This window comes from Acanthaster planci, linkage group LG09 (assembly GCF_054643075.1).
Source record: "Acanthaster planci isolate LZ-2023a linkage group LG09, COTS_SCS, whole genome shotgun sequence".
NCBI lineage: Eukaryota > Metazoa > Echinodermata > Asteroidea > Valvatida > Acanthasteridae > Acanthaster > Acanthaster planci.
In genome coordinates this window covers 4,386,699-4,396,100 of record NC_141785.1, presented here as the reverse complement: position 1 = coordinate 4,396,100, position 9,402 = coordinate 4,386,699, and the positions used below count along the sequence as shown (strand labels likewise).

Here is a 9,402-nt window from a genome sequence, read left to right as displayed (position 1 = left end):
AAATGGTGCGTCCCAGTCTATAGTGAAGATATCTTTGACCCCTAAACATGAACCAGAAATCAAATAATCGTTTATTACTGCAAGTGCCATTCCAGTATCTGTTCTAATATGGCTCACCGTTTCGGTACCACTGAATAGGATAGTGACGCCCTCTTGGGACACGAAGGGCAGCTTGATGTCAACTCCGTCAACACTCGTTACACCATTTTGAGCAAGCGTAAAAACCTTGACAGAAAGTAAAGCACTTTTTAATGGAACAAATAGAAACAACATTATTGAACACCAAATCTCCCTTCAACATTGTCTCCGATTTAAGGGCCATTTTAATCGACAATAGAAATATTTCATTGTACTGTATGTTCAAATTTTTTTCTCGATGCCTGTTTTTTCCTGTTGTTCACTTGGTCCGGTTTTTACTCGTTTACAAAATAATGATGACAGGAATTTAACAAATCAACTGTACCTTCCCGCACAAGTTCAGTTTTAACTTCTTTGTGTAAGTCACTTCAGCTTCTGGCTTTCTCTTGACGTTTTCTGCCGTTATCTTGAAGGCAGGTGTCGAAGTCTGATTCCCGCAAACGTCCACGAGGGTGTAGTCGCACTCTCCTTGAAAGTTGAATTGGAGACCGTCGAAGGTTTTGTAGTGCGGGTCACCCCAGATGTAGCACACACCAGGAGCTAGAAAGATATTACGCCCTTAATTAAAATCGTTGTTCAAAATGCACTTTGTACTGACTTTAAAAGCTTTTTCTTGGTAATTGTTGGGGACAAAGTTTATTTTATGTTACAAAGAGCGACAGAAAATGTATGTATAATGCAATGTACTAATTCCTCGAAATTTATTTTTGAACTCTTTATTTTCAGTACATAAAAGAACATGAAACGACACCACAGGACAGGTTAGGTAAAACCATTAAAAGTTTTGAAAAGCACAAAAAATGGTACATCCCAACAGGACGCTGATTAAAAGAAAAGGTAATTCATAAGACAATTTTTTTTAAGATAGACGTACGTTCTGTCCTGGCGCGTACATTTTTCCCCAGTATTTTATCACTCTGTTTCCTCGCAGATTGGTCTGCTTCAAATCAAATGAAAGTGGATTAAGAAAGTTTTCCTGGAAATAGAGGAAAGCGTCACTCACCCCTGGTGCAATTTTCCCTTCCGTCACCAAAGTACCCATTCTTACAGAAGCAGTCCCGCACGCCGTTTGAGATGTCACATTTGGCCTTGGCGTGGCAAACGTTGTCTTCGCAAAATGCTTGGGTCCCGTTGCAGTGACATCTCGTCGAGCAGTCTTCACTCAACCATTTATCTCCTCTCTAAGTTAACCAACAATTTGCCAAAAAGATGTCGATTCAGTACGTTTTTCACCAGAAGGGTATCACCATTATTCATACTGAAGACGTTTAAGTTGGCACACTGCAGTGCACTGGTGGCGCTGTTTGCCTTTAAGGTCGGCGTGAGTGAGGTCAACGCGCAGTCATATTACGTAGCGGGCGCGCGAAGTCGCAAGTTCAGTATGGGAAAGGCAGCATTTCAACTAAACAAGAATCTTTTCTTTTTCTGTGCTCTGGGATCTGAAGTATCAAGGTAAGACAGGGCTACGTTCAGGGTGAGGTAGGCTGCAGTCTTTGAAACTGCAACTGTTTCAATTTCAAATGGAGCATGCAGGTACCACACGCCATCTACATACCTTTAGATAGGTCCCATCCTGGAGAACGCACCCACACTCTGATGGCAAGACACAGCGCCCTCCTTCCAGTACCTTTCCCTCGGGGCAACGGCAGGTCTCCACGCAAGTCTGATTGCACATGTCTTCCATGAGACGCTTTGCGCAAGTGTCGTGACAAGCACGTCCACAGGGCTCGTAATGCATACCATCCGGGCAAGGATATGCTATGCAAAAATACATTCATCGAACGAACTTTTTGAAAACATGCGGAGTTTCATGTATGTTGTCTCTGTTCTGCCTTCTGTTTCTACTAAAGTTCCGTCTGCTGTTTGACTGCAGTGCGAAGCTATAATACGTGTATGTACACTTTATTGATCCATTCATCCTATACACACGACAGGAAACAACAATATTGTTATAACGCAAGCGTTATAGCCACACCAGTACATTAAATACGCTCAAGATTCTGCAGAGTATTCTCTTAATTCAAAACCAGGGTCAGAGAGAGAGAATTACCAGCATGCACACTCTGCAATAGTCAATCAAATATACGCATTCAATTTGTCGTCGACCTCAATTAACAAAATGTCGGTTGCACGTATATGCTTACCACACTGTGGTGTTTCCACCCTCCAATTTCTAATTTCCACGCCCCTGTTGCGGCAGGCCTCTCCATATTGTGACAGGCTGTCGCAGAGGAAGTTATCGTTCGGCAGGTAGGCGCAGAGGTCATAGACGCAAGCCTCGTGATACGGTCGAGCGTCAACGAAGTCGTGGCACAAAGCAAATGGGCCTGTCAAAATATAGCTTTTAAGGTACGGTACCAACTCCAGAATATCCTGACTATGGGTTAACCGTTATCCAGCTGTCACACCCAACAAGAAAAAATTTTAGAACCAGACATTTCAAACAATCGTCAAAGATATTTGTGCTCTCGCAGTAGAAGTAAAAAACTGCTGTACCTTTTTATTGGCTGCAAAGAACTGAAATATAAGAATATAGAAAAGTCAAGAACTCTGTTGTTTTGATCTATGAAGGATCGAAACATCAGGTCCTCTTACCGTTTCAATTTGTGAAATTGCATGTATATGTATGTAATTTCTTCTCAGCACTTCAAATTATGAGCATGTTCCTGTTAATTCTCAACTAAAATTCGCAATTTTTCTCCCGATTACTCGTTTTCGCACCTTTCATTTTCTTTCATTCTTATTTTTTCGTATAAGAGTTATTGTACCTTAATTTGACTTAAAACGCACGAACTGTGATTGTCTTGTTTATTGATATTTTATCTCATGTTTCTGATCACCTGTCTCGTCAATGATGACGTAGCACAAATCCTGCGCTCTTTCCTTGTTTTCCGGTTCCTCGTCGCATGGACTCGGTACTATGATCTCATCGAAGCATTGATCAGGATATGTTGCCCAGCTGTTTCCAAAATCATTTGCAGTCGGGACCTTGTAGTGAAAATAGACACAAAAAACATTTTCTTAAATCAATATACTGATGGTGGATCGGGAAAATATGCATTTCTCCAAAACACAAGTCAAGAAGAACATTGTTTTGTATTACAAAACTAATTTAAGATGAAACTAATAACATACCGTTAGGTGATCCGGAGTAACGAAGTCGTTCTCTGAGTTACCATCAAAGTTACCGCAGAGGCCACACGTTTGGTTAGCATAGTGAGAGGGTAGTGATATCTCAGCGGTACGATGGCCATCCCAACGAATGGATAATCCAAACGCTGTTGCCAATGTCTTGAAAACATGGAAAATATAACCCACAGTTTACGGACTGTAAGGATGTTTTTCTTCTGAGTCCAGAGTTACACCAAAAGTTGGTATAATGAAATTGTACATTACATAAATTCACTACGAAATACATCTTTCACAAACTATTTATCCAATTTTGTATAAACTGAACAGCATATGAAAAGGAAACCACAGCCAGATTAAGATATTAGCTGGTTATTCAGAAATTATAAATACTGGAGTAAAGTAAAATTTCAGCAGTCAATGCATTAATTGGATTTCAATCAAGCGTAACTGAGGCCTACCAGTTTGTATCCGTCCTGCAATATCAGGACACCATCTGCACGTTCGACCGGTGGTGTGACGACCACCCCGTCAATGCGAAGCTCTCCCCTCCTACGCAGTGAGTATTCCCCACTCCTGTAATGTAGTCTCAACTCTTCGGTATATGACACCGGATCGGAGGGCTTCATCTTGACATTCCTCGCCGACAGGTGGAAAGATTCCGAGAGCTGGCTGCAATTCCTGGCGAGCGTGTATTCGCAGTCCCCTTGGAAGTCATACTTGAATCCGTCAAATGTGATATAGTGGGGATCTCCCCACACTGTGCAAACACTGGAACCTGAATTACAAACAGCAAAACAAGCGAAAACCGATTACAAGCCGCCATCACTGCAAAACCTTTGTCGAAGGCTTAGGAAAGATAAAAGCATGTATTAAGAAAACCGGATATCTTATTACTTTGAAGAACGTTTTATTTGCGGTGCTGTATTCAAGTACATCACGAGTCCTTTCACAGGTCCCTTCATAAGTCCAGTCACAAGCCCCTTCACAAGGCAAGTAATAAGTAACACGATGAACAGTGACAAAAAACAGCTCATTTTAGTAGCTTGTGAATTGTCTAAGACTGAATGACTTGTGATAGACTTGTGGTGGGCTAAAAGGGACTTGCAAGGACTAGTGATAGACGCGAATCCAACACTGATTATTTTGATGATCGTTATTAATTAATTAAAAATCTTGAAACAGTGTATTTAAAAAATCATTTCGATACACTCATTCAGTTCATGCTATGCTACACAAGGTTTCACTACACTGTTTCCAATGTGTAAGTATTTTGCAAATAAAGGTGCAAAGATTCGACAGGAGCATAGCAACCTTTCAGGCACTCAACACCATTTCCAACGAATCCATCCTTGCAATAGCAATCACGGAAACCGTTCTTGATGTCGCATAAAGCCGACTCGTCGCATTGTAAACTTGAGCACTGTACCAAACCATCGACGCCACAATGGCATTTCTCATCACATCCAGGAGAAACCCAGACTCCATTAATCTATAGGCAACGATAGAAGAGTTAAAAAGACGACAAAGAAATAACAAAAGCACTGATTTGCAAAAGATTTATTTCTATGATCTACTTTAGATAGAAAGAAGTGAAAAATGTCAAGAAATGCTGTAGAGAGGTCTCACTGGAAGGTAGGTCACTCCATCTGCCAGGAGACAACCGCATTCAGAAGGCTGGATACAACGATCTCCTTCGAGGAGCAGGCCATCCGGACAACGGCAGGTTTCGATGCAAGTCTGCTGGCAGTCAGCATTTCCTTGACGTTCCTGGCAGTTAGCTGGACACGCTGTACCACAAGCCTCGTATATCAGCTCGCTGGGGCACTCCAGCTCTGTCGATTCGGAAGAAAGTTATGCCCCTTACTTGGGATATTCACCGGTTCCACAGGCGCTCAAATCGTCTGTTTCATTATTTGTTCTAAAGATAATGTCAAAAGGTATTGGGGTAAATTCAAATCTCTACTTACGACAAATTTCTGCCCCCCTTTTCCAGTCGGCCACGCTTCCTCCAGCTGAACGGCAAGCTGCCGCATAACTCTCCGCGCTGTCACATAGCAAATCATCATCGGGAAGGGTCTCGCACAGATCGTACAAACAAGACTCGTGATAAGGTCCAGGATCCACATAATCGTGGCAAGGTGCAAATGGGCCTAGACATAGCAAAAATCAAGCAAAACTCCAATCAAAGCCACGCTTTTCGGGAATAGTGTTTGGATATGGCAAATCGCGTCCGACACGTTTGCAGAGCCAGAACAAGTAGGAGTGTGGTACCAGACTGCACGTCCGTCAGACCCACCTGTTTCGTCAATCAGTATGTAGCAGAGATCAGCAGCTTGGCGATAGCGCTCAGACTCCTCAAGACAAGGCTGTGGGTCAACCGGCGGCTCGCACTCCACCTTGTCTATAGCCCAGCTATGGCCAAAATCGTTGCGATGTTTAACCTGGGTGTTGGAAGACATTGTTTGGGGATTAAAGTCCAACACTAGGAAGGACTGAAAGGTCGCCCATGCTACCAAGACTCAACAAATACCACAAAGAGCAGATGAAATAGTCTTACCAGTGATCCGTCAGGCAGCCTGTAATCATTCTCTCGATCTCCGTCGAAGGTACCGCAAAGGCCGCATGTTCTGTTCCAGTACGTCTCTGGAACTGTTACCAAAACGATGGACTTGCCATTCCACTGAATCTCAAGGTTGAAACTCGTCGTCAGCAACTGAAAGATATTCAAACAGCAAGATGTGACCGTCAGTCTATAATCATCACCAAATGCTGACCTGTGTTCTGGAAACAGGTTGAACGCTTGTCCTTTGTGTCACCGGGCTCTTCCCACGTGACCAAACTCATTTCAGTCCCCGAACGACAGTTCTACATAGACACAACCTCAGCGATGTGTGGAAATCGCTTGCCAGTGTTGAGAGTGGAGGCATGACTTACCAATTCCTTTCCTGATTTTCGAATGCTGACTCCATTCAAATCCAGAACTGGTAGTGACACAGCTACGTCGTCAATTCGAACCTCTCGTTGCTGCAGTAAAGCGTACCGTCTGCCTCCAAACTCTAGGACAACCTCTCGCGTGAAGGAAACACGCTCCGAGGGCTTTCTTTTCAGGTTTTTCGCAATCACGTGGAATGACGGGAGGCCAGACGTGTTCCAACAGTCCCTGACAAGTGTATATTCACATTCGCCTTGGAAATCGTACTCCACGCCGTCAAAGGTGACGTAGTGAGGATCTCCCCAGGCCCTGCACACTCCGGAGTCTGTGTGGAAATCAAGTCAAAGGCCATTGGGAGCTGTAGCTATCAGAATAAAAAGCTTTCACAGCATCGCTTACTACTCTGACAAATAAGTATGAACTAGTCTCATCAGGTCGACCTACCTCTTTGACAGGTCAATCCATCTCCAAGGTATCCTTCTTTGCAGTAACAGTTGCGGACACCGTTCTTGACATCGCACCTGGCCGATTCGTCACATTCCATACTAATGCATTGCGCTTGGCCCTCCTCACCACAAAGGCACTTTTGGCTGCAGTCAGGAGCAACCCATTCTCCACCATTCTGCGTGCACGAAAGCAATGGGATCCGAATCAATTGGTAACACCTCTTGCAACTCCTAGGACACTGATTTGATGCAAATGCTTTCCAGCATATAAGATTTACTCATTTGAAAGACAGAAAGGTGGGCCATGGCAGAAAAGTGCACAGGTAAAATTGAATGGATGTTTTGGTTAACTCTCACCGGAAGGTAGGTCACTCCATCTGCCAGGAGACAACCGCATTCAGAAGGCTGGATACAACGATCTCCTTCGAGGAGCAGGCCATCCGGACAACGGCAGGTTTCGATGCAAGTCTGCTGGCAGTCAGCATTTCCTTGACGTTCCTGGCAGTTAGCTGGACACGCTGTACCACAAGCCTCGTATATCAGCTCGCTGGGGCACTCCAGCTCTGTCGATTCGGAAGAAAGTTATGCCCCTTACTTGGGATATTCACCGGTTCCACAGGCGCTCAAATCGTCTGTTTCATTATTTGTTCTAAAGATAATGTCAAAAGGTATTGGGGTAAATTCAAATCTCTACTTACGACAAATTTCTGCCTCCCTTTTCCAGTCGGCCACGCTTCCTCCAGCTGAACGGCAAGCTGCCGCATAACTCTCCGCGCTGTCACATAGCAAATCATCATCGGGAAGGGTCTCGCACAGATCGTACAAACAAGACTCGTGATAAGGTCCAGGATCCACATAATCGTGGCAAGGTGCAAATGGGCCTAGACATAGCAAAAATCAAGCAAAACTCCAATCAAAGCCACGCTTTTCGGGAATAGTGTTTGGATATGGCAAATCGCGTCCGACACGTTTGCAGAGCCAGAACAAGTTAGAGTGTGGTACCAGACTGCACGTCCGTCAGACCCACCTGTTTCGTCAATCAGTATGTAGCAGAGATCAGCAGCTTGGCGATAGCGCTCAGACTCCTCAAGACAAGGCTGTGGGTCAACCGGCGGCTCGCACTCCACCTTGTCTATAGCCCAGCTATGGCCAAAATCGTTGCGATGTTTAACCTGGGTGTTGGAAGACATTGTTTGGGGATTAAAGTCCAACACTAGGAAGGACTGAAAGGTCGCCCATGCTACCAAGACTCAACAAATACCACAAAGAGCAGATGAAATAGTCTTACCAGTGATCCGTCAGGCAGCCTGTAATCATTCTCTCGATCTCCGTCGAAGGTACCGCAAAGGCCGCATGTTCTGTTCCAGTACGTCTCTGGAACTGTTACCAAAACGATGGACTTGCCATTCCACTGAATCTCAAGGTTGAAACTCGTCGTCAGCAACTGAAAGATATTCAAACAGCAAGATGTGACCGTCAGTCTATAATCATCACCAAATGCTGACCTGTGTTCTGGAAACAGGTTGAACGCTTGTCCTTTGTGTCACCGGGCTCTTCCCACGTGACCAAACTCATTTCAGTCCCCGAACGACAGTTCTACATAGACACAACCTCAGCGATGTGTGGAAATCGCTTGCCAGTGTTGAGAGTGGAGGCATGACTTACCAATTCCTTTCCTGATTTTCGAATGCTGACTCCATTCAAATCCAGAACTGGTAGTGACACAGCTACGTCGTCAATTCGAACCTCTCGTTGCTGCAGTAAAGCGTACCGTCTGCCTCCAAACTCTAGGACAACCTCTCGCGTGAAGGAAACACGCTCCGAGGGCTTTCTTTTCAGGTTTTTCGCAATCACGTGGAATGACGGGAGGCCAGACGTGTTCCAACAGTCCCTGACAAGTGTATATTCACATTCGCCTTGGAAATCGTACTCCACGCCGTCAAAGGTGACGTAGTGAGGATCTCCCCAGGCCCTGCACACTCCGGAGTCTGTGTGAAAATCAAGTCAAAGGCCATTGGGAGCTGTAGCTATCAGAATAAAAAGCTTTCACAGCATCGCTTACTACTCTGACAAATAAGTATGAACTAGTCTCATCAGGTCGACCTACCTCTTTGACAGGTCAATCCATCTCCAAGGTATCCTTCTTTGCAGTAACAGTTGCGGACACCGTTCTTGACATCGCACCTGGCCGATTCGTCACATTCCATACTAATGCATTGCGCTTGGCCCTCCTCACCACAAAGGCACTTTTGGCTGCAGTCAGGAGCAACCCATTCTCCACCATTCTGCGTGCACGAAAGCAATGGGATCCGAATCAATTGGTAACACCTCTTGCAACTCCTAGGACACTGATTTGATGCAAATGCTTTCCAGCATATAAGATTTACTCATTTGAAAGACAGAAAGGTGGGCCATGGCAGAAAAGTGCACAGGTAAAATTGAATGGATGTTTTGGTTAACTCTCACCGGAAGGTAGGTCACTCCATCTGCCAGGAGACAACCGCATTCAGAAGGCTGGATACAACGATCTCCTTCGAGGAGCAGGCCATCCGGACAACGGCAGGTTTCGATGCAAGTCTGCTGGCAGTCAGCATTTCCTTGACGTTCCTGGCAGTTAGCTGGACACGCTGTACCACAAGCCTCGTATATCAGCTCGCTGGGGCACTCCAGCTCTGTCGATTCGGAAGAAAGTTATGCCCCTTACTTGGGATATTCACCGGTTCCACAGGCGCTCAAATCGTCTGTTTCATTATT

General features: G+C 44.9%; 1 protein-coding gene across 1 annotated transcript in view; it reads right to left on the bottom strand.

Annotated features, from left to right (window-relative positions):
- Window positions 1-9,402, bottom strand: part of LOC110989042 (IgGFc-binding protein-like) — a 68,470-nt gene that overhangs the window by 18,511 nt on the left and 40,557 nt on the right. The window contains exons 90-111 of the mRNA XM_087140766.1: window positions 9,115-9,320; window positions 8,756-8,933; window positions 8,314-8,636; window positions 7,937-8,092; window positions 7,676-7,820; window positions 7,347-7,529; window positions 7,006-7,211; window positions 6,647-6,824; window positions 6,205-6,527; window positions 5,828-5,983; window positions 5,567-5,711; window positions 5,238-5,420; window positions 4,897-5,102; window positions 4,582-4,759; window positions 3,729-4,045; window positions 3,274-3,429; window positions 2,979-3,126; window positions 2,283-2,465; window positions 1,694-1,896; window positions 1,142-1,319; window positions 464-678; window positions 118-225 (exon numbers count right to left, since the gene is read on the bottom strand). Coding sequence (XP_086996892.1) covers window positions 118-225; window positions 464-678; window positions 1,142-1,319; window positions 1,694-1,896; window positions 2,283-2,465; window positions 2,979-3,126; window positions 3,274-3,429; window positions 3,729-4,045; window positions 4,582-4,759; window positions 4,897-5,102; window positions 5,238-5,420; window positions 5,567-5,711; window positions 5,828-5,983; window positions 6,205-6,527; window positions 6,647-6,824; window positions 7,006-7,211; window positions 7,347-7,529; window positions 7,676-7,820; window positions 7,937-8,092; window positions 8,314-8,636; window positions 8,756-8,933; window positions 9,115-9,320 — 4,274 coding nt within the window. The remainder of the gene's footprint in view (window positions 1-117; window positions 226-463; window positions 679-1,141; window positions 1,320-1,693; window positions 1,897-2,282; window positions 2,466-2,978; window positions 3,127-3,273; window positions 3,430-3,728; window positions 4,046-4,581; window positions 4,760-4,896; window positions 5,103-5,237; window positions 5,421-5,566; window positions 5,712-5,827; window positions 5,984-6,204; window positions 6,528-6,646; window positions 6,825-7,005; window positions 7,212-7,346; window positions 7,530-7,675; window positions 7,821-7,936; window positions 8,093-8,313; window positions 8,637-8,755; window positions 8,934-9,114; window positions 9,321-9,402) is intronic.